The 25553-nt window shown below is 45.9% G+C and overlaps 1 protein-coding gene across 2 annotated transcripts in view; it reads left to right on the forward strand.

The window, feature by feature from the left end:
- The window catches only part of epb41l5 (erythrocyte membrane protein band 4.1 like 5), a 208827-nt gene that overhangs the window by 97121 nt on the left and 86153 nt on the right, over positions 1–25553 (forward strand). For both annotated transcript variants that reach the window (XM_070874359.1, XM_070874360.1), the window contains exons 3-7: positions 1281–1323; positions 14301–14379; positions 18349–18393; positions 20700–20752; positions 24931–25051. In XM_070874359.1, coding sequence (XP_070730460.1) covers positions 1281–1323; positions 14301–14379; positions 18349–18393; positions 20700–20752; positions 24931–25051 — 341 coding nt within the window. The remainder of the gene's footprint in view (positions 1–1280; positions 1324–14300; positions 14380–18348; positions 18394–20699; positions 20753–24930; positions 25052–25553) is intronic.

Here is a 25553-nt window from a genome sequence, read left to right on the forward strand (position 1 = left end):
CCTACCGGCACGTGTGCACTTCGTATACACCCACAGGGACCGCAAATTCAGGCCCCTTACGTACAAAGTCCTTAAACACCCTCCCAGATGGAACTGGACCTTTTTTCTGGCATTCACTGGGGGCTAAATTTAACCATTGTTTAGGGGCTAAACTGATGGAGGGGCTTTGCCCACCCATTGCAGAACCCATCCCAATTTTCATGTGCATTGATGGTTTGGAAAATTTTGAATTTTGGCTCAATTTAGGTTCACTTTTTAAAAAAAAAACTCTATTTCAAAAAGAGCTGTACTTAAGCAGGCGAACGATTTGAAAATCTCAAACAAAGAACAGGCCAACAATTTGCCAGTTTCTGTCCCTTTGCCCGAAGCACGATACCATTTTGCAAGGCAAGAGCAAAATACTGCGTATGCTGGAAATCTGAAATAGAAACCGAAAATGCTGGAAATACTCAGCAGGTCAGGCAGCATCTGTGGAGAGAGAGACTGAGTTTCAGGTCGATGACCTTTCACCACAAATTTTGTACAGTATGTTTTGCCATGTTGGGTGGACTGGGGTCACGGACCTGTTTGAAGGTGCTTTTATGTCACTCCAGTGCCACTGACTCTCAGCAGTTGACGGCACAAGCAGATGTAAAATTACCGGCTTCCATGTGGTCTTTTTAAAATAATGGTTCCCCTAATTGGCTACGATTTGCCCTGCTGGCCTACAAAAATCAGGTGTACGGTAGCATAGTGGTTATGTTACTGGACTAGTAATCCAGAGGCCTGAACTAATGATCTGAAGACATGAGTCCTAAGCAGCTGGGGAATTTAAATTCAGTTAATTAACTAAATATGAAATAAAAACCCATCTGGTTCACAAATGTCTTTTCGGGAAGGAAATCTGCCGCCTTTACCCGGTCTGGCCTATATGTGACTCTAGACTCCCAGACATGTGGTTGACTCTTAACTGCCCTCTGAAATGGCCTAACAAGCCACTCGGATGTACCAAACTGCTACAAAGAAGCAAGGACTGCAGTGTTTAAAGAAGGCTGCTCGAGGGCAATTAGGCATGGGTTCCTTATCTGTGTTCATAAACTTGAAAGTATCGACATGATGCAAATGCACTGAACTGGTTCGCCACTTTATTCATGGAACACAGCAAGTTGATGATGCGACAAGAATACCAACAGTTCTCCGTGACTTCAGTGTAAAATGGGGCAGGGGGAGCTGTTGCTCTGTCTTAATGCAATCACCCTGGTCTGTCTCAATGTAACTTATGTTGGTATTTTATGTTGCAGCACTGGTTGGATAACACCAAAAGCATCAAGAAGCAGGTGAAAAGTAAGTTGTGTTTGAATCCATTACAAAAATTTCAGTCTCTTCAAGTAGGATCTGCAAAATGAAAACCGCTATAATAAGTGTTTAAGATGATTAAAGGATTTGAGAGGGTAGATGGAGAGGATGCCAGTTCATTGGATATATTCAAGAGGGAGTTAGATATGGCCCTTAAGGCTAAAGAGATCAAGGGGTATGGAGAGAAAGCAGGAAAGGGGTACTGAAGGAATGATCAGCCATGATCTTATTGAATGGCGGTGCAGGCTCAAAGGGCCAAATGGCCTACTCCTGCACCTATTTTCTATGTTTCTATGTTAAACTGTTTCCACTGGTGTGAGGGAGTTCAGAACAAAGGAATCCATGTGACAGCTCCATGATGCTTCATATGTCCTGGATATCCACGTGTGCAGGAAGTGCCCAGAGTTGCTCAAATTCAAGCTTGGGTTTCTGAGCTTGAGCTGAAGTCTCTGCAGGGCATACGGGAGGCTGAGAATTCCCTGGAGCACGTGTTCCAGGAAGTGATCACCCTGCAGCTATAGAGAGTTTAGGAGAATAATAAGTGGGTGGATATCAGGCATGGTAGGAAGAGGCAGGCTGAGCAGGAATCCTCCGGGAGTGTGGCACACTCAAACCGGTTTTCAGCGCTGATTACCATGAGGGTGACAACATCTTTGGGGAGTGCAGACGAGAGCACATCTTGGGGGATTGCAGACTGGAGCACATCTACAGCACTGTGATGCAAATGATGGACGGTGGGCACAGCAAAGTGTAGAAATGCAGTGGTCATAGGGGAGTCAATAGTTAGGGCGATAGGCAGGAGTTTCTGCAATCACCAACGGGAGTCCTGCTTGTCATGTTGCCTCCCTGGTGCCAGGGTATCGGACAGCACAGAGTGAATGCAGAATAGTTTGAGTGAGGGAGGGGGAGCAGCCAGATGTCGTGGCCCGTGTGGGAACCAATGACATAAGAAGGGAAAGGTTTGCCTTGCAGTAGTCAGACTTTCAGGAGCTGGGAAGGAAGTTGAAAAGCAGGACCTCAAAGGTAGTAATCTCTCCGTTACTCCCAGTTCCATGTGCTAGTGAGTACAGTGACAGTAGGATAAAACAAGTTACCAAGGTACCGTGTGTCTGGAGAAATGGTGCAGTAGCGAGGGCTTCAGATTCCTGGATCATTGGGACAGGTTTTGAGACAGGAGTTCAAGGTGGACGGCTTGCACCTCAGCAGAGCTGGGACCAATGTCCTCGCGGGAAGGTTAACTCGTGCTGTGGAGGAAGGGTTTAAATTAATTTGGCAAGGGGATGGGCACCAGGATGGGACATTAGAGAGGAGATACAAGGTACATAGAGGACTGAGAGAGGCAAATAGCACTCGAGTGAAGAATAGTTCAGAAATAAGGGGATCAGATGGGGGGGGGGCAAATATGAAACAGTCCAAGATGGGTTAATGCACAGAGTGTGGTAAATAAGGTTGATGAGCTGCAGATACATGTTGCCACATGGGACTATGATATCATGGCAATAACAGAGACCTGGCTCAAAGAAGGTGAGGATTGGGAACTTAATATTCCTGGCTACAAGTTATTCAGGAAAGATAGGGAAGGAAAAGAAAGAGGGGGGTGGCAGTATTGACCAAGGAATCCGCTATTATAGCACTGGAGAGGAATGATGTAATTGAGGGACCAAAGACAAGAGTCTATTTGGTTAGAATTAAGGAAGAATAGCGGAACTGTTACGTTACTGGGTGCCAAAGACCGCCCTAAGTGGAGGAAGTGCATCTGGGAGAGCGCTGAGCACCTCGAGTCTCGTCGCCAAGCGCAGGCAGCGGAAAGAGCGTGCGGCAAACCAGTCCCACCCACCCTTACCCTCAACAACTGTCTGTTCCACCTGTGACAGGGACTGTGGTTCTCATATTGGACTGTTCAGCCACCTAAGAACTCATTTTAAGAGTGGAAGCAAGACTTCCTCGATTCCGAGGGCCTGCCTATGATGATGATATACTATAGGCCACCAAATGGTGGGAAGGAGATAGAGGAACAAATTTGCAGGCAAATTACAGAAAGATGCAAGAACGAGAGTAGTGATAATGGGGTACTTCCATTTATCTTAATATAGACTGGGACAGTAACCATGCAAACCAGGGGGAGGAATTCTTGAAATGTGTACAAGAGAAGTTTCTTGATCAGTGTGGTTCCAGCCCAGCGAGAAAGGAAGCAGCGTTGGATCTAATTCTGGAAAATGAAGTGGAGCACGTTTCAGTGGGAGAGTATGTGGGGAACAGTGATCATATCATGTTTAGAATAAGAACATAAAAATTATACGGCTCCTCGAGCCTGCTCCACCATTCAATATGATCATGGCTGATCTGATCTTGGCCTCAACTCCACTTTCCTGCCTGTTCCCCATAACTCTTGACTCCCATATAGTTCAAGAATCTGTCTCTCTCCGCCTTGAATATATATTCAATGACTCCGCTTCCACAGCTCTCTGCGGTAGAGAATTCCAAAGATTCACGACCCCTTTGAGAGACAAAATTCTTCCTCGTCTCCGTCTTAAATGGGCAACCCCTTATTCCGAAACTGTGCCCCCAGTTCTGGAAAAGGGCAAGCTACAATCAAACATAAAAAATACTTAACTGGAGTAGGGCAAACTTCAGTGAGTTGAAATAGGATTTGGCCCAGGTGGATTGGAATCAACAATTGGTAGGCAAAACAGTAAAAGAACAATGTTTGGGTACAAAATGGACACATTCCTATGAGGGGGAAAGGAAGGTCATCCTAAGCTAGAGCTCCTTGGATAACTAAAGAAATAGAGATCAAAATGAGACAAAAAAGGAGGCCTAGGACAATTGTAGGGCAAATAATACAGTGGAGAACCAAGCTGAATATAGAACGTACAGAGGAGAACTTAAAAAGGGATTAAGAAGGGTCAAAAGAGGATTAGAGAATAAATTAGCAGCTAACATAAAAGGAAACCCAATAGTCTTTTATAAACCCACAAATAATAAAAGGGTAGTCAAATGAAGGGTGGGGCCAAATAGGGACCAAAAAGGAGATCACCTTGTGGAGGCTGAGGGCATGGCTGAGGTACGTAATGAATACTTTGCACCTGTCTTCATGAGAGAAAAGGATGCTGCCAATGCTGATCCAGATGGGATGCATCTTGGGTTATTGAGGGAAGTAAGGGTGGAAATTGCAGAGGCACTGGCCACAATCTTCCAATCCCCCTTCGATATGGGGTGGTACCAGAGGACTGGGGGATTGCAAATGTTACACCCCTGTTTTTAAAAAAAAAAGGGGACAGGGATAAACCCAGCAACTACATAGAAAATAGGTACAGGAGTAGGCCATTCGGCCCTTCAACCATTCAATAAGATCATGGCTGATCATCACCTTAGTACCCCTTTCTTGCGTTCTCTCCATACCCCTTGATCCCTTTAGCCGTAAGGGCCATATCTAACTACCTCTTGAATGTATCCAACGACTCTCTGCGGTAGAGAATTCCACAGGTTAACAACTCTCTAAGTGAAGAAGTTTCTCCTTATTGCAGTCCTAAATGGCTTACCCCTTATCCTTAGACTGTGTCTCCTGGTTCTGGACTTCCCCACATCGGTAACATTCTTCCTGCATCTAACCTGTCCAGTCTAATCAGTATTTTATATGTTTCTATAAGATGCCCTCTCATTCTTCTAAACTCCAGTGAATACAGGCCCAGTCGATCTAGTCTCTCCTAATATGTTAGTCCTGCCATCCCGGGAATCAGTCGGTGAACCTTCGCTGCACTCCCTCAATAGCAAGAACGTCCTTCCTCAGATTAGGAGACCAAAACTCAACATAATATTCCAGGTGAGGCCTCACCAAGGCACTGTACAACTGCAGTAAGACCTCCCACTCCTATACTCAAATCCCCTCGCTATGAAGGCCAACATGCCATTTGCCACCTTCACCGCCTGCTGTACCTGTATGCCAACTTTCAATGACTGATGTACCAGGTCTCGTTGCACCTTCCCTTTTCCTAATCTGTCGCCATTCAGATGATATTCTGCCTTCGTGTTTTTGCCACCAAAGTGGATAACCTCATATTTGTCCACATTATACTGCATTTGCCATGCATTTGCCCACTCAGCTAACTTGTCCAAGTCACCCTGTAGCCTCTTAGCATCCTCCTCGCAGCTCACACCACCACCCAGCTTAGTGTCATCTGCAAACTTGGAGATATTACACTCAATTCCTTCATCTAAATCATTGATGTAAATAGCTGGAGTCCCAGCACTGAGCCCTGCGGCACCCCACTAGTCACTGCCTACCATTCTGAAAAGGACCCGTTTATCCCGACTCTCTGCTTCCTGTCTGCCAACCAGTTCTCTATCCATGTCAATTCATTACCCCCAATACCATGTGCTTTAATTTTGCACACCAATCTCTTGTGTGGGACCTTGTCAAAAGCCTTTTGAAAGTCCAAATACACCACATCCACTGGTTCTCCCCTGTCCACTCTACTAGTTACATCCTCAAAAAAATTCTCGAAGATTTGTCAAGCATGATTTCCCTTTCATAAATCCATGCTGACTTAACATAGAAACATAGAAAATAGGTGCAGGAGCAGGCCATTCAGCCCTTCTAGCCTGCACCGCCATTCAATGAGTTCATGGCTGAACATGAAACTTCAGTACCCCCTTCCTGCTTTCTCGCCATAACCCTTGATCCCCCGAGTAGTAAGGACTTCATCTAACTCCCTTTTGAATATATTTAGTGAATTGGCCTCAACTACTTTCTGTGGTAGAGAATTCCACAGGTTCACCACTCTCTGGGTGAAGAAGTTTCTCCTCATCTCGGTCCTAAATGGCTTACCCCTTATCCTCAGACTGTGACCCCTGGTTCTGGACTTCCCCAACATTGGGAACATTCTTTCTGCATCTAACCTGTCTAAACCCGTCAGAATTTTAAACGTTTCTATGAGGTCCCCTCTCATTCTTCTGAACTCCAGTGAATACAAGCCCAATTGATCCAATCTTTCTTGATAGGTCAGTCCCGCCATCCCGGGAATCAGTCTGGTGAACCTTCGCTGCACTCCCTCAATAGCAAGAATGTCCTTCCTCAAGTTAGGAGACCAAAACTGTACACAATACTCCAGGTGTGGCCTCACCAAGGCCCTGTACAACTGTAGCAACACCTCCCTGCCCCTGTATTCAAATCCCCTCGCTATGAAGGCCAACATGCCATTTGCTTTCTTAACCGCCTGCTGTACCTGCATGCCAACCTTCAATGACTGATGTACCATGACACCCAGGTCTCGTTGCACCTTCCCTTTTCCTAATCTGTCACCATTCAGATAATAGTCTGTCTCTCTGTTTTTACCACCAAAGTGGATAACCTCACATTTATCCACATTATACTTCATCTGCCATGCATTTGCCCACTCACCTAACCTATCCAAGTCACTCTGCAGCCTAATAGCATCCTCCTCGCAGCTCACACTGCCACCCAACTTAGTATCATCCGCAAATTTGGAGATACTGCATTTAATCCCCTCGTCTAAATCATTAATGTACAATGTAAACAGCTGGGGCCCCAGCACAGAACCTTGCGGCACTCCACTAGTCACTGCCTGCCATTCTGAAAAGTACCCGTTTACTCCTACTCTTTGCTTCCTGTCTGACAACCAGTTCTCAATCCACGTCAGCACACTACCCCCAATCCCATGTGCTTTAACTTTGCACATTAATCTCTTGTGTGGGACCTTGTCGAAAGCCTTCTGAAAGTCCAAATATACCACATCAACTGGTTCTCCTTTGTCCACTTTACTGGAAACATCCTCAAAAAATTCCAGAAGATTTGTCAAGCATGATTTCCCTTTCACAAATCCATGCTGACTTGGACCTATCATGTCACCATTTTCCAGATGCACTGCTATGACATCCTTAATAATTGATTCCATCATTTTACCCACTACTGAGGTCAGGCTGACCGGTCTATAATTCCCTGTTTTCTCTCTCCCTCCTTTTTTAAAAAGTGGGGTTACATTGGCTACCCTCCACTCCATAGGAACTGATCCAGAGTCAATGGAATGTTGGAAAATGACTGTCAATGCATCCGCTATTTCCAAGGCCACCTCCTTAAGTACTCTAGGATGCAGGCCATCAGGCCCTGGGGATTTATCTGCCTTCAATCCCATCAATTTCCCCAACACAATTTCCCGACTAATAAAGATTTCCCTCAGTTCCTCTTCCTTACTAGACCCTCTGACCCCTTTTATATCCGGAAGGTTGTTTGTATCCTCCTTAGTGAATACCGAACCAAAGTACTTGTTCAATTGATCCGCCATTTCTTTGTTCCCCGTTATGACTTCCCCTGATTCTGACTGCAGGGGACCTACGTTTGTCTTCACCAACCTTTTTCTCTTTACATACCTATAGAAACTTTTGCAATCCGCCTTAATGTTCCCTGCAAGCTTCTTCTCGTACTCCATTTTCCCTGTCCTAATCAAACCCTTTGTCCTCCTCTGCTGAGTTCTAAATTTCTCCCAGTCCCCAGGTTCGCTGCTATTTCTGGCCAATTTGTATGCCACTTCCTTGGCTTTAATACTATCCCTGATTTCCCTAGATAGCCACGGTTGAGCCACCTTCCCCTTTTTATTTTTACGCCAGACAGGAATGTACAATTGTTGTACTTCATCCATGCGGTCTCTAAATGTCTGCCATTGCCCATCCACAGTCAACCCCCTAAGTATCATTCGCCAATCTATCCTAGCCAATTCTCGCCTCATACCTTCAAAGTTACCCTTCTTTAAGTTCTGGACCATGGTCTCTGAATTTACTGTTTCATTCTCCATCCTAATGCAGAATTCCACCATATTATGGTCACTCTTCCCCAAGGGGCCTCGCACAATGAGATTGCTAATTAATCCTCTCTCATTACACAACACCCAGTCTAAGATGGCCTCCCCCCTAGTTGGTTCCTCAACATATTGGTCTAGACTTGGACCGATCCTGTCACTGCTTTCCAAATGCGCTGCTATTTCATCTTTAATAATTGATTTCCCCACCACTGATGTCAGGCTAACCGGTCTATAATTCCCCATTTTCTCTCTCCCTCCTTTCTTAAAAAGTGGTGTTACATTAGCTATCCTCCAGTCCATAGGAACTGATCCAGAGTCAATTACAGGCCAGTCAGCCTAATGTCGGAGGTGGGGAAATGTTTAGAGGCAATAATCCAGGACAAAATGAATTGGCTTTTGAAAATGTATGGGCTAATAAATAAAAGCCAGCACAGATTTGTTAAAGGCAAATCGTGTTTGGTTAACTTGATTGAGTTCTTTGATGAAGTAACAGAAAGCATTGATGAGGGAAATGTGGTTGATGTGCATATGGACTTTCAGAAGGCATTTGATAAAGTACCTCATAATAGACTTGCTAGCAAAATTAAAGTCCATGGGATTAAAGGGACAGTGGCAGCATGGATACAAAATTGGCTGAGGGACAGAAAGCAAAGAGTAGTGGTGAGCGGTTGTTTTTGAGACTGAAGGGAAGTATATAGTGCTGTTAGGGTATACAGGGCTTAATTTCAAAGTTTGCCGATGATATGAAACTCGGAAATGTAGTAAACAATGAAGGGGATAGTAACAATCTTCAGGAGAAAACACGGTCTAGTAAAATGGGCAATCACATGGCTGATGAAATTTAACGCAGATAAGTATAAAGTGCTGAATTTTGGTAGTAAAATGAGGAGAGGCAAGATGAACTGAAGGTAGAATTTTAAAAGTGGTGCAGGAAGAGACCTGGGGGTGTATGTACATAAATCTTTGAAGATGACAGGACAAGTTAACTAGGCTGTTTTTAAAAAAAAACATATGGGAACCTTGGCTTTATTAATAGAGGAATAGAGTATTAAAGAAAGGAAGTTGTGCTACACCTTTTATAAAACACTGGTTAGGCCACAGCTAGAGTACTGCGTGCAGTTCTGGTCACCGCATTGCAGCAAGGACGCGATTGTACTGGAGAGGGTACAGAGGAGATTTACATTGCCAGGAGTGGAGAATCTTAGCTATGAGGATAGGCTGGATTTGTTTTCCTTGGAACAGAGGAGGCTGAGGGGAGACCTCATTGAGGTGTATGTAATTATGAGGGGCCTAGATATCGAGGATAGAAAGGGCCTATTTCCCTTAGCAGAGGGATCAACAACACGGGGGTATAAATTGAAAGTAATTGTTAGAAGGTTTAGAGGGGATTGAGGGGAAATATCTTCACACAGAGGGTGGTGGGGTTCTGGAACTCACTGCCTGAAAGGATGGTAGAGGCAGAAGCCCTCACCACATTTTAAAAAAAAGTACCTGGATGTGCACCTGAAGTGCCGTAAACTGCAGGGTTATGGATCTAGAGCTGGAAAATGGGATCAGGCTGGATAGCCTCTTGTTGGCCAGTGCAGACACGATGGGTCGAAATGGCCGCCTCCCGTGCTGTAAATTTCTATGATTCTATGAAAACACTGGTTCGGCCTCAGCTTGAGTGTTGTGTTTAATTCTGGCCACCACACTTTCGGAAGGATGTCGAGGTCATCGAGAGGATGCAGAGTCGATTTACCAGAATGGTACCAGGGATTAGGGCCTTCAGTTATGTGGAGAGACTGGAGAAGATGGGGTTGTTCTCCTTTGAACAGAGAAGATTAAGCTGAGATTTGACAGAGGTGTTCAAAATCCTGAATAGTTTAGAGTAAATAAGGAGAAACGGTTTCCAGTGGCAGAAGGGTCAGTAACCAGAGGACACAGATTTAAGGTGATTGGCAAAAGAACATGAGGAATCTTATTTTTTATAAAGTGAGCTGTTGTGATCTGGGCTGCACTGCCTGAAAGTGTGGTGGAAGCAGATTCAATAGTAACTTTCAAAAGAAAATTGGATAAATACTTGAAGGGAAAATATAATAGGGCTATGGGGAAAGAGCAGTGGATTGGAATTAATTGGATAGCTGCACCAAAGAGCTGGCACAGACACGATGGGCTGAATGCCCTCCTGGGCTGCATCATTCGATGATTCTATGAGGGGAGAGGGGCATAATCTTAAAATTAGAGCTATGTTATTCGGGAGTGAAGTCTGGAAGCACTTCTTCACACAAAGGGTAGTAGAAATCTGGAACTTTCTCTCCCCAAAAGTTTTTGAGGCTAAATCAATTGAAAATTTCAAAAGCTTGATCGATTTTTGTTGCGTAAGGGTATTAAGAGAAATGGAACCCAGGTGTGTGGATGGGGTTAAGATACAGATCAGCCAAGATCTAATTGAATGAAAGAAAGACTTGCATTTTTATAGCGCCTTTCATGACTACCGGACGTCTCAAAGCGCTTTATAACCAATGAAGCACTTTTGGAGTGTAGTCACTGTTGTAATGTGGAAAAGGCAGTAACCAATTTGCCCACAAGCAAGCTCCCACAAACAGCAGTGTGATAATGACCAGATTATTTAGTTATATTGATGGAGGGATAAATATTGACCAGGTAACCTCCCCTGCTCTTCTTCAAAATAGTGCCATGGGATCTTTTACCTCCACTTGAGAGAGCGGACGGGGCCTCGGTTTAACATCTCATCTGAAAGACGGCACCTCCGACAGTGCAGCCCTCCTTCAGCATGGCACTGGACTGCCAGTTTGGATTTATGTGCTCAGTGAGATTAGAACCCACAACCTTCTGACTCTGAGGCAAGGATGCTACCCACTGAGACACACTTGAATAGCGGAACAGGCATGATGGGCTGAATGGCCTCCTCCTGTTCCTGTGTTTCTATCTCAAAGTTTTGACAGAGCGCATTACATTTTGGACTGCTTTTAAGTCGTCAAAAGTATTAGAGAGGCAGTCATTTCATGCTGGGTTTTTTTCGAGCTGGAACCCGACCTGTTCCAATCTGCAAACCTTTCTCCTCACTGAGACCACTTTTGATGCTGGTTTCTGCTTCGTCCCAGTGCAAAAATAGCGGTATAATTCTGGAACCAATCTGATTTAATCTCACCAGTGTATAATATAGAGGCACTGGAGAGGGTGCAGAGAAGATTTACAAAGGTGATACCAGAAATGCGAGGGGTTACATATCAGGAAAATGATGAACAGGCTGGGTCTCTTTTTTTCTTGGCGGAAAAAAAAAAGCTGAGGGGTGTCCTAATAGAAATCGTTAAAATGATGAAAGGTCTTGATATAGCGGATGCAGAGAGAATGTTTCCACTTGTGGGGAAGAGCATAGCTAGAGGCCATCAATATAAGATAGTCACCAAGAAATCCAATAGGAAATTCAGAAGAAACTTCTTTCCCAAAGAGTGGTGAGAATGTGGAACTCGCTACCACAGGGAGTGGTTGAAGCGAATAGTGTGGATGTATTTAAGGGAAGGCTAGACAAACGAATGAGGTAGAAGGGACTAGATGGTTATGTTGATAGATTTAGATGAGGAAAGACGGGAGGAGGCTCGAGTGGAGCATAAACGCTGGAATGGACTGGTTGGGCCGAATGGCCTGTTTCTGTACCTTTATATCCTGTTTAATATCAGGAGGAGCACGTCCATTTTGTCACCTTCAGTATAATTCCAAGGTGCGTGAGTTTCAATGCGTACTGCACGAGCAGAGCTATGAACAGCACCTGGCATGTGGTGATACAGGTTGAACGTCTGAAATTCGGAATGTTCCGGCATCCGGACACCGGGCCGATCTGTGGTGGGTCGTCCGGAAACCAGAAAATGTTCCGGATTCGGCGCCTCGACCTCGCGTCCATCCACCCCCCCCTTTACCTCGGCGGCCCGACCTCACCCCCCCCCCCCCAACCACCCCCCTTCCCTCAGCCGCTCGCCACCCCCCCGACCCTACCTACCTCGGCCCAGGCAAAGACGTTCCGAAATCCGGAAATACCTGGAATCCGGAACGGTCTCGGTCCCGAGGTTTACGGATTTCGGACGTCACACTGTAGTTTGTTTCCTGTCACTGAGCCCAGTGCTTTGCTGCACATTTTTCCTTCTATAATCAGTGTGGGTTGTGCATGGCCAGTCCTGCTCTCTATCGTGTGCACACGTCTGGGAGCTCGCAACAACTTTGTCAGACCAGAACAGAAGGACCTCCAGTCTTATTGACAGTGACGCACTTGAATGCAGGCAGGTCTTTGGTCCCTGGGTGTAGTATAACGGCACCCTGCGCTCTAGCCAAATTAGCCTTTTGTTTTTGATCTTTCTGCACAGCGTGGTCAAACCTTGACCAACTGCCGAGAAAATGAGCTCAAGTGATTTTGCTTTCTGTTCTGACTCTCTTTCATTTAGCGCAACATCAAAAATAATGCGATTTGCACATCTGACGGGTGATTCGCTGTCGGTTACTGCCCAGGGGAAACTCATTATGCATAGGATTAGGCAGAATTTACAGCACTTAAACAGGCCATTCGGCCCAACTAATCTGTGCCTGTGTTTATGCTGCAGACGAGCATAAACCCGAAGTTGCGATGTACAGTGGCAGGTAGTCCAAGGCTATTCAGGGCTTCGAGACCAATTCTGCTGAGTCACAAGCACGGATCCGGCTTGAGGTACAGGTTGAACCTCCCTTATCCGGAACCCTTAGGACCTGGTCTGTTCTGGATTATTGATTTTTCCGGACGAGGGGTGGTCACGTTAAATTGGATGGTACAGGTACTGAGCAAGGGGATATCGGGGCTGGCTGGCTTGGGGCTGGGAGTGCGGCAGAGAGATCATGGGGTGGGGGGGGGGGGGTGTGTATGAATCGCGGGGTCAGGCCAGCGATTGAGGGAATCGGCAGCGAGAGGACTTCAATTTGTTCATGTTGGAGTTCTGCACATATGCCACCCAGTGGCCGGGAATGGTTCTGGATGAGGGGTGTTTCTGGATAAGGGAGTTCTGGATAAGGGAGGTTCAACCTGTCGTAACATTGGGAACAGAAGTCGGCCACTCAGCCCCTCGACTCGGCTCCGCCACCCAAGTTGACCATGGCTGACCTGCACCACAACTCCACTTTCCCGCCTCTTGCTCCACATCCCTTGATACTTACCAGACAACAGGGAGACTCCAGCCTCCCAACAGGGCCGATGCAAACTGCGCGTGGTCCACTTGGGAGACGTGTGGAGTTTCCTCTCGGGGCGCAACCAGGAAATTACACCCAAAATGTGCGCAAAATTGTGCTGTTTTTCCGATCTGAAGTTACGCTTCAGGTTTCCGTCCAAACTCATTTGGATAATGCTGAACATACCGTTGCCCGTGGATCAGGGGAACGGAGCTGTGTAAACGAGCGTAATCAATTATTGACTGGGAACTGAGCCAATCAGGCCTCAATTATTTGGGGAGAGGTCCTATAAAACCCACTGAAAAATGTTTTCCTTCAGTGTGAGACTGAAGATCAAAACGTAAGAACACTTTTACTCTCTCTCTCTGCAAACTTTTTGCTGCCATGTCCCTGCCTTAAGAACATTGATGTGATTGATTTAAATTCAGTTTCATTTATTAATGCATGCATTTTAAGAGGAGTGGGTGCCTACTGGTGCCTGTGTGCCAAAAGGAAACGAGCGCAATTTGACTACCTTTCTCGAACCGGCGCGATTGGCTGAAATCCGCTGACCCCACTGTTTCAACCAGCAGGTGGCCAGTTTTGTGGATGGGACCTGCTTCTGACCAAGTGATTTTTGAACCAATGTAAAAGATTGTGGAGCGGGGGTGGTTTTTGGGAGTGACTCACTGGTGGTTAAAATTCCGCGATCTTTTCTCACTGGTTCGGTCGGTTCTGTCCGGATTGCGCTGATATCACTCGAGGAAATTAGCCAAAACTCGGCCCTGTGGTGTTCAGAGTCCGGAAAAGAAGCAGTTTGTTGATTTCCGTACTCGTACTCTGTTCTCCATTGACATGGTTAGATTGAAGATTTACTCGGGTCACGTGTTCTCTCGGGCTGAAATAGAGTCTGGAAAGTTTGAGTATTTTTGTTCTGGTTTATATATTAAGTCTGGTGTTTTTTATAAATTAACCTTGCAGTTGGCCCACCGTATTGCCTTCATCTGCGGGTAAAGTTTTACTCCTCTGAACCTAACAATCTTCATGAAGAATTAACCAGGTAAGAGAGGTTTTGTTTCTATCACTTGGCCTTCACGAATTGTATCTGTTTAAAGGACTGTAGGTATGTGGTGTTAAACGTCATTGAATTTTTATTCATTAATGTTCTCACTTCTCTCCCTCCTCTCCTGAAGATATTGACTCCTTGTTGGTTGAGGTACCAGGACAGCAACCGTGGAAGTGATCACCAAGTGGCCATTACTCATGTCTGAACCTCAGCAATGAGTGTTGTGAGGCTATTTTACTGTAGCCGGCATCACAGCCAAGCCCAATACAAAAGCAAAATACTGCAGATGCTGGAAATCTGAAATAAAAACAGAAAATGCTGAAAATACTCAGCAGGTCAGGCAGCATCTGTGGAGCGAGAAACAGAGTTAATGTTTCAGGTTGATGACACTTTGTCAGAATTGGAAAAAGTTAAAGATGTAACAGGTTTTTAAGCAAATGTAGGAAAGGGGGAGGGGAGGAGGGAACAAAAGGAAGGTCTGTAATAGAGTGGAAGGCAGGAGAGATTAAGAGACAAAAGGGATGATGGTGCAAGGCAAAAGTAGATGGTAATGGGGCAAGCTAAGAAACAAAAGATTAGTCTAGATAGGGTGTAAATGGAAATGGCAGAATCATTAACAGCTGCCGTAGGAAAGAGAAAAAAACAGAAAGAAAAATAAATTGGGCAGAGGTTATGGTTTGAAATTGTTGATTTGCTGTTGAGTTCAGAAGGCCTAAATGAAAGATGAGTTGCTGTTGCTCGAGCTTGCGTTGAGCTTCGTTGGAACAGTGTAAGAAGCCAAGGATGGAGAGAGAAGAATGGGAGTGGAACGGAGAATTAAAGTGACAGGCGACCGGAAGCTCGGGGTCATGCTTACGGACTGAACGAAGGTGTTTTGCAAAGCGATCACCCAGTCTGCGTTTGGTCCACATTGTGAGCAGCGAATACAGTATACCTAATTGCAAGAAGTGCAACTAAATCGCTACAGCCAAGCCCAATCTAGTCAGGTTCTCACATTGACTTTCCCAGTAGCTGGATACTGATCAGAAATCGGAACTCTGGACATCCATTTTTCCCTCTCTTCAACCCAGGTTCATTGTAGCAACCCCGACAGCCAACCTGCCTGAGATCAACTAACTTTACACAAGGAATCGAATCTGAAACCTTCATAGTCTGTCTGGTTTAGCTAACGTACGAACATACGAAAAATGACAGACAGGTAAAGACCATCTGGTCCATCAAGCCTGTCCCACACAATTGCGATAGCTTGTGTATCACAATATATACACTGCACCACACCTGAAACCATGTGATCTCCTGGGAGAGGCAAAAAGATCGAGTAAATACCCAGGCCAATTTGGCAAAGAAAACCTGGGAAATTCCTCTCCGCCCCATCTAGGCGATCGAAACTAGTCCGGATCACTCTGGCCATTAAATTCCCTGCAGTACGTACCTTCTGGAGAAGGTAATCTCCGCCACAGCCAGAAACAAATCCAGGTTTTGCTTGAAGGAATTCAGTGAGTCTGCATCCACCACATGAGAGGGCAGCTTGTTCCAGAGGTCTACTATTCTCTGGGGAAAAAAACCACCTCCTGACATCTAACCTAGATCTAGCCTTATACAACTTAAATTTGTGCGCCCTGGTCCTGCCTAACTTATTTAATTGAAGTAAACTGTCAGCTGGAACGCTGTCTATTCCCTTCATTATCTTATAAACCTTAATCATACCCAGCCCCCTCCCCCAAATAGAAGCTTGAGAGTCTTCTCTGGGCAAGACCCGTTTACATCACGGATGAATCGTGTTGTATGTCGATCAATAATGGGTGTATTGTCTGGTAAAGTCTGCAATGGGAACAATGCCAGTGTGCAATATGCCACAGCGTCTATCAAGCTCAATTGCAAAATGCCCGACCAGGTCCTGCTCCATTTGAAATGCACAGTTTGTGCAACTGAGGGATGTGGTGCCCATAGATTTCAGTATGAACTTGGATAGAAGCAGGGTCGTTGCCAGGGGTGTGTTAATTCTGGAGCAGACATTCCCTCGTGGTCCGCACACAGTCTGTTCGGTGCTAGATACAATTCGGTGGCTCTCTTTAAAAAAAGAAGGCGTGCTGGAACCTGTTTGCCTGCCAAGGCTCAGCACAGGGAGAATGTAAATCTATAATAGGCCTGGGAGGGATAATTGAATGATAACATTCCTGGCATTCAGTGTTGGTTTATTTCTCAATAAATTTGAGGCCCCGACATCACAATGGCTCATTCTCCAGTGGGAAATGTCAGCGAAGACCTGGGAAGTGTTGGCAACCACCGACTCGAAATCCAACCTCGGCTTGAAATTAAAACGACCTTGCTTTGATGGCTGCTGAGCTAGTTGCACTAACCGGAGTGGCTCGGAGTCCCACAGACTAAGGAGCTTTTGGGTCCAATTCCCCAGTATGTGCTGAACTGATTGAACAGCAGTAGATGCACGGCAATTGGCCTCAGTTCCTCTGGGTTGGCGGGGGTGCGGGGCGGAGCCATCCAGGACTCTTGCTCTTGATTGCCACCCACTGGAATGTGAGCAGGCGTAGATGTCGAGTTGGGACAAGATTGGCCTCCGCTGTGATGCTGCAGATGGTCCGACCTCCTGACGACTGTCTGGGTTCTCATTGGTTGGGCATTATGGGCTGCCAGTGGCTGCGGAACTCCACCCCAGCGCAAGCCAGTGTCTTCAGGAGAAGTGGGACAGCATTGGAAAATAATGTTTTGTTGAAAAGAAAGGCTTGCATTTATAGAGCACCTTTCATGACATCGGGATATCCCAAAGCTCTTTACAGACAATGAAGTACAGTTTTAGTCACTGTTGTAATGTAGCAAGCTCTCTCAAACAGCAGTGTGATAACCAGATAATCTGTTTTAGTGATGTTAACTGAAGGATAAATAATGGCCAGGACACCGGGGAGAACTCCGCTGCTCCTCTTCAATGCAGTGCCGTGGTACTTTTACGTCCACCTGAGAGAGCAGACGAGGCCTCGCTTTGATGTCTCATCCGAAAGACGGCACCTCCGACAGCGCAGCACTCCCTCAGTGTAACTGTATATGGGAAGAAACTGATCAGAACACTAATCCTATCGTGGGGTTCAGCTGATTGTTCTAAATGCCTTTTAACAATTTTATTTTGTACTTTAATACCTCGGAATCCCTCGACTACTTTACTTTCTTCTACCATCCCCCGGATTGTTATTATTTTGTACACAAACGCGCCCAATGTTACAGCTGTAATGACTGACTCCCAATCAGAATGCTTGCTGTCCTGAAACTCACTGGTGTGTTTTTAGTCCTTGAGGTAATTAGAAGTGAGCGTGAAATTGATTGATTCACCGTTGTGACCTGACCAGTTTTGAGTTACCAGTTTCTGTGACCTTACTGTCTGCTTCTGTGCCCTGGGTGGTATTAAAACTGTCACGCGCAGACCTTTGATAGCGTGCCCTTATGTCATGTGACCAAGCAACCATGTCATTGATTGAAATGGTAAAGACCTTTCTATGTTTGAACTGGTTTCTGGGATTTATATGTTCTCTCTGGTTGTCAGAGGGTGAATTTATTTGCACTTTGCAGTAATTTCTCATTTTGCAGGGACATTTCTTCCTTTAGGTCACTTTTTGAATTGTTTCCGAAACACTTGTCGTGGGTTGTGCTTGACTGCCCTTCAATTTGTGTTGCATTTACATTCATCAGTCTTACAGTGCTGAAAAAGGCCATTTAGCCCATTCTGCCTTCTCTTTGAAAGTGCAGTCCAATTAGTCCCACTCCCCCTGCTCTTTCTCCAGAGCCCTACAAGTATTTATCCACTTCCCTTTTAAAAGTTTCTATTGAATCTGATTCCACTACCCAGTGCATTCCAGATCATGAACTGCTATGTTTAAAAAAAAAATTATAATTGTACCTTTCTCTGAGTTTAGTTTGGGCCAGTGTTCTTGACTCTGAATTCTTGTTTATTTACAGATATTTGTTTGTACTACAGCTGAAGCAGGACATTCTGAGTGGCAAGTACGTACTGTTTTTTAAAAATTACTTTGGTACTAGGAGTCTGGCAGTGCAAGCCCCGAGTTCAACCTGCTTTGTGTCCAACCGGATGTGAACTGCCATCAGTGTGACATGTTTCCTCAGGACCCATCACCCCTGTGTTCGCTGACCTACATTGGCTCCCGGTTCAGCAGTACCTCGATTTCAAAATTCTCATCCTTGTTTACAAATCCCTCCATGGCCTCGCCCCCTCCCTATCTCTGTAATCTCCTTCAACTGCACAACCCACCCGAGATATCTGCACTCCTCAAATTCTGCCCTCTTGAGCATCCCTGATTATAACTGCTCCACCATCGGTGGCCATGCTTTCTGTTGCCTCGGCCCAAAGCTCTGGAACTCCCTCCCTAAACCTCTCTGTCTCTCTACCTCTCTTTCCTCCTTTAAGACGCTCCTTAAAACCTACATCTTTGACCAAGCTTTTTGTTCATCTGCTGTAATTTCTTCTGATGTTGCTTGGTGTCAAATTCATTTGTTTTGTCTTATAACTCCTGTGAAGCACCTTGGGACGTTTTACTGCTTTAAAGGCACTTTATAAATACAAGTTGTTGTTGATTGAAATAATCAGGCTTGAAGCTAGCGGAGTGGATAGTAACACCCAGAGCCACCCAGACCAGGAATGTCCCTGGCTTAAACCCCAGTCTATGTTTAGCCGACTGACTGGGCTGAAGGGTGGCGGGGGATCAGTTGGGGGGCGGGGGGGGAGTGGCCTGTGCTCCTGATTGCTCGCTGTTCAGTGACCTCTGCTGGCAATTGAGCGTATGTGAACTATGGATGAGGACAGGAGCAGGCTCAGCTGTGACTACTCCCACGGTCGATTAGCCTGCGAATGCTCCCTGGCCAGACTTGCAGGCTTGGAATGGCTATTGAGCGAGGTACTGGTGGGCTGCTGGCACCATGGAACTATACTTCAGCTTGCATCGGTGCCTTTGGGAGAGGAGTTGGAAGGAAGACTTGAAATTATCTTCACTGTATTGATATCCAATAATTAAGGAGAAACCTCTTTAACCAGAGAGTGGTGAGAATGTGGAACTCACTACCACAAGGGGCTGTTGAGGTGAATAACATAGATTAATTTAAGGGCACAACAACTTGTATTTATATAGCGCCTTTAACGTAGTAAAACGTCCCAAGGTGCTCCACAGGCGTGTTATAAAACAAAATTTGACACCAAGCCACACAAGAGGCGATTAGGGCTGATGACCAAAAGCTTGGTCCGAGAGGTAGGTTTTAAGGAAGAAAGAGAGGTAGAGGCGCTGAGACATGGTGCAGGATAATATGAAAGTGGTGAGTGAGACTTCCCCGCCCCACCCCCACTCCCACCTCCAACAATGTGGTTGGTGCTTGAATTAAAATGAAACTTAATTATACGAATGTGGTGCCCGATCAGTTGACAGGCCAGTTAAAAAGGGGGCGGGGCGGGGGTTCTCTCAGTCTGGTTTTCCCGCACTTTTATTAAAAATGTTTTTCTCCGGATGTAGGGCACACTGGAAAGGCTGCATTTATTATCCATCCCTAGTTGCCCTGAAAGATGATGGTGGGCCTTCTCCTTCAACCACTGCAGTCCTGGTGGTGATCGTGCTCCCACGATGCTGTTAGGTAGGGTTTTAGCCCAGCGATGCTGAAGGAATTGTAACGTGTCCAATTCAGGGAGCTGTGTGACTTGGAGAGATGGTGATCATGTTCTCGTGACATTGCTGCTCTTGACCTTGAGTTTCTGGAACATGTGTCTCCTCCATGTTCAAGACCAAAGCACTGGTGCCATTCATTCCTATAACGGCTGCTTAAAAACTGACAAAAAATGAATCGGTATTTAATTGAGTTTTATACTGATGATTGGCACGATGGCATAGTACTGAAAATAGAAGTAACGCATCTTTTAAAAGGTGTTTGAACACCATCAGTTCTGCAGGGATCATCGTGTTTTGTGTATGAATCCAGCTAGCCTATTCACCCAACCTTGTTCACTACAAAGTAAATGAACACGATCCGGGTTGGCTTGACCTCCTCTGTTGGAGAAGCGGAGCAGGCTTGAGCAGCCAAATGGCCTATTTCTGCTCCCATTTCTTATGTTCTTGGAGAACATTTGAACTTTTCACTCGCTGCCTTTATTGAAGGCCAAACTGTGTTTGGGAACCACATTGGGTGGTGAACTGTGTGCATAGGTCCACATCCCATCACCCTGTAGTGCAGTGCCACAAGTTGACTTGAGTGGAACTTAGTTTTGGATGTGCTATTGTTAAATAAACTCTCTTTCTTCTCCAACAATCCAGGTTAGAGTGCCCTTTTGACACATCAGTCCAACTGTCAGCCTATGCCATTCAGGGTGAGGCCTAACTTCTGTTTGTTTGTTTATTGAGTGCTCGCATTAAGATTAAAATGTCGTACAAGCTTTTTAAAAAAAAAAGTATTGAAGTCTCAACTGTATTGCATGTAATTTGCTGCCTTGACTCTGTCCTGCTGATACTCAGTGGTAAGCTGATCCTCAAAGGTTCTCGGGACGATGCCTGATCAAATGCAACATCTGGAAGTTATCCCTTTCACTTCAGAATTGGGGAATGACGAACATGGTGTCTTATCACGATGACAGAGGTGTCAGCAAGCTGGCCTCTTGTTCTCGAGCTTCTTGTGGCTTTAACGTTGTCATGTCACGTGGTTTGTACGGCCTCTTGCGGTTGCCTTCCGTATGTGATGTCACTGTGTCACCTGTTCCATATTTGGGTAATTCGGACCAGAAATGTGTTATGTTCCTATTGGCCTGCACAACTGTATAACTGAAGTCAACGTCATCCTTGAGAGGGTGCAGCAAGAAATGGTAGCCATGCGTTTATCCAGCAGTGCCCAGGGATTTTTTGGGGGGCTGCAAATTTAGATTGCTCTATATAGCAACTACAGGTTGTACCTCTCCAGTCCAGGACTCTTTAGTCCAGAAACATCCCTGGTCCGGCATTAGTTAAAGGTGCAGTCGGATGCTTTGGTCCTAACTCTAGATGTCGAATCGGTTGGACAGTTAGGTGTTTCTGGAGGAATTCTGCTGGTTGTGCTGTAACTGTTAACCCTTTTCAGTGGGAATTTTTTCCCATTTTTTGGGTTCTTAGTCGAGCTTTAAAAACGGCAGCCTGAAGCCTGCTAGAGGCAGGGGCTTGAGCTCCCTTGCGCGAGGGACCGCATACAACCCAATTAAGCCCCAAACGGAGTTGCGAAGTCGGACAGCAGACCCGGGTTCAAGCCGCGGAGCCGGGAGAGCCAAAATCCCCTCCCCCTTTCTGGAAGTCCGATGAGATCGGATTCGAGCGCCTTACCATGCCTGTGTTTGAAGGGTTCCCGCTTGGGGAAGCGAGTTGCTCCCGGCAAGTGGCCATGTGCATTTCCTGGACAGGGAGTCTGAGCCAACGTTAATGAGTTGCAATTTGGCAAATGCCGGAAGTCCGCATGGAGGAATAAAAAACCCACCGTTGCGGCGATTTAGGTGCTGATGTTCGGACGGAGGTGTGCCTTCGTCCCGCCGAGTTGACACTTGTCATTTCTAAACTTGGGGGTTGGCGAGGTACCTGCACAGAGGTAGGAGGTGGCAGGTCGAGACTTGGCCGATTTTCCAAAGTAATGTCTCGAGCCTGCAGACACCGACCAAGGCTGCCGTCCAACTGACTTTTAACCCTTTTTGGGTAGGAAGTTTTGCACATTTTGGGGGTTTTTGGTTGGGTTTAAAAAAACGGCAGCCTGAAGCCTGGCAGAGGCAGGGGTTTGGGCTCCCTTGCATTAAGGGATCACATTCAACCCGATTAAGCCCCGAAAGGAGTTCCGAAGTCGGCCGACACACCCGAGTAAAGGCCGGGGAGGCACAGGCGGGTCAAATCATTAACCAAAAGTCGAGACTTGGTCGCCGGAGAGACTAAGCCCGAGGCTGGATAAATCATTAACCAGAAGTCGCTGGAGAGAGAGAGAGGCGACCAGGGCTGAAAGTTCAGGCTGGGCTAAAGCGAGCCATAGCCGGGAGTCAAAATCCCCTCTTCTGGAAATTGATGAGATCGGATTCGGCCTCCTTACCGGGCCTGTGGTTGAAGGTTACCCGCTTGGGGAAGTGATTAGCTCCGGCAAAATGGCCATGTGTATTTACTGGACTGGGAGTCTGAGCCATAGTTAAGGGCCTGGGGTCAGCGGCAGCTGCCGCTGTCATTGTGCAGATGGTCGGGAGGGAGGGGAAACAGGTCTGGGCCGGAGCCGCCAATATTTTCAGCTCGATCCCACCTTGCATTTTTCCTTTATTTAAAAATAAAAATCCTGTTGGTTATTTAGGGCGAACCCCGAGGTGGCTGCAGATCTCTGGTTGAGAACCCGAGCCAGACAATGGATACTAGGAGCCGCTATTAATTTGCAAAGTGAACACTACAAACTCACTAGAGAGTGCTTTGCCGCCACCTCCCGTGGTTCGGAACATTCTCTGGTCCGGCACCGGTCAGGTCCCAAGGGTGCCGGACCAGAGAGGTCCAACTGTAATATATATTTTTAAAAGGTCTAACTGATCTGACCCCTGTGTATTTAAAATAAATAAATGAACAATTCTCAGCATGTGGGCTGATATTTATTGCCCATCCCTAATTGGCCTTGAGAAAGTGGTGCTGGGCCGCCTTCTTGAAACGCTGGTAAATGTGTTTTCACAAAATTGGTGGGTAGAGATTTCCAGGATTTTGACCCAGCAATGCTGAAGCATAAATCTGCTTGAAGCACAGACTCGCACTCTAAAGCTAACTTGTCACAATGCTGGCCATTAATGTAACCTCCCTGTCCCTCTCTTGTTCATTCTCCTGTCATATTCTTGTGCTCGGTTCCCCCACCCCCTCCTTTGCAATGCACATGGTCTCTCTTTCCTCCTCCTCTTGCCTGCTTGGTCGCTCCCTTCTTCTCTTGCATGTTGGACCCACTTATTTTCTTTCTTTTGATCTCGTGTTCTCTTTTGTAGTTTCAGAAGTCGAGCTTGTTGCATTGGGTGAGCGAGGTGGGGGTCATCTGTAAATGTTCCGATCTGAATTAAACCTACATAACCAGCAGACATTGGGCCTGAATTCGTGCTCCCCACGGGCGCGTACGAAGTACGCATGCACCCTTGGGGTCCCCGCAAGTTCCAGGTTTAGGCATGCGAAGTGAATTCTCATGACCGATCGCATGCCTCCAAAACTAAAGGGCCTTCGCAGGCGGAGAGTTGGGCTATTTGTCCAACTTCTGCCCAGCGAATGTCCTTCAAATTTTTCCGACCGATAAAAGCAGACATAAGGCCTGCTTTTATCAATGCAAGAGTTTTACAGCACAGAATAATAAATTTTTTTCAATAATTTAAACATCTAAAATCCTATTATAAATCCTATAAGGTAAGTTTATTTTTAGACCCTCTAAAATATGTAAATTTATTTTTTAATTTAATTTTTGTTTTAATAATTCATTAAATTCCATTTCAATTAATATTAAATATATGGTGTTTAAAAATAAATTATCTTGACTAAATTACCCTAAGTATGAATGGGAATACCCCTACTCTGATTGGTTGGGCCAGCCCACGTGATCCCTATGATGCGTATGACGCGCATGCGCTGCTGGGATACGTGGGCCTCTATGCATTCCTTCGCACAGGACCAGCAGTCTCCAAAGCTCTGAGAACAACATGTACTTTCCACAAGTTCTGGGCCTTTATATTAGTGAAGCAACACTTTTCCTCAGAGTTTTTTTTTGTCAAGTTAGGTACATCATCTTTCAAGAAAAAGTACAACAGTAAAAGTGTGAAGAAAGAGAGAAAGACTTTCATGCCATCAGGATGTCCCAAAGAAGTACTTTCGAAGTGTAGTCACTGTTGCAATGTAGGAAACGCAGCAGCCAATTTGCGCACAGCAAGCTCCCAAAAACAGCAATGAGATAATGACCAGCTAATCTGTTTTTTAGTGACGTTGGTTGATGGATAAATATTGGGCAGGACATCAGGGAGAACTTCCCTGCTTTTCTTCATACCCTGCCATGGGATCTTTTACATCCACCTGAGAGAGGCAGATGGAACCTTTGTTTAACATCTCATCCGAAGAACAGCCACCTCCGACAGTGCAGCGCTCCCTCATTACTGCACTGGAGTGTCAGCCTAGATTTTGTGCTCAAGTCTCTGGAGTTGGAGTTGAATCCACAACCTTCTGACTCAGTGACGCGAGTGATACTAACTAAGCCACAGCTGATGAGTACTGATAATTCTAAGAAACTACCACTTTGGGGGCAACATTTATTAAGCTAGAACCCTCGTGGCAGGATCTTCCCACTGTTCACTCCCTGCTGTCACTTGACTCTTGACCTTTTTCCTGGCTCTTCCTCGAGAGCTAACTTGGGACTGTCAGTGACAGTTTTTCTGATTGACCTGCAACGCTTCTCTTACTGAGGGAAGAGGTAATGGAAAGAGAGAAGAGCGGCAGTGAGTAAATCTTCTTTGGGTCACTTGAGTCTATTTACTTTTTTCTGGTTTGTTTATTGTAGCCGAAATGGGTGACTGCGACCCCTCGGAGCACGGCCCAGACTTGGTGTCAGAGTTCAGATTTGTGCCGAATCAGATCGAGGAGATGGAGCTCGCCATCTTTGACAAGTGGAAAGAATGCAGGTAGGAGACTTTCATTTCTCTGGGCGCTTCCTGAGGGAGCACGGAGATTATTTAAGCTGTAACGTTCTCTTACTTAAATCGAAAGTACAACTCGAGTCCATTCCATTCATGGTGTTTGACATCCCGGGCCCATCAGTGCAGATGGACCCATTACAATGAGCTGGCACCACGGGAAGATTGCAGTGCTCCTCTGATGTATCAGCAGGGTAGATCTTGTACGATAGTGTAAACCGGTGATAGCGAGTCGTCAGTCAGTTTTACATCTCTCCCGATGTAAAAAAAAATTTCCGTTGACTTCAATGGAGATAAAAATCTGGAACGATGTAAAACAAGCTGCCAACTCTCACTAAGGGGGAATTTTAACCACCCTGAGCGGGTGGGTAGTTAAAATGGCCCATGTGACTTGCCCCCTCCAATACTACTGCCTTCCTGCCAGTCCCAATATTCACCTGCTCACCACGCACGATCCCGCTCTCGGGTAAAATCGACCGCTGAATCTCGG

Source organism: Pristiophorus japonicus, chromosome 3 (genome assembly GCF_044704955.1).
Source record: "Pristiophorus japonicus isolate sPriJap1 chromosome 3, sPriJap1.hap1, whole genome shotgun sequence".
In the NCBI taxonomy this organism is placed as follows: domain Eukaryota; kingdom Metazoa; phylum Chordata; class Chondrichthyes; family Pristiophoridae; genus Pristiophorus; species Pristiophorus japonicus.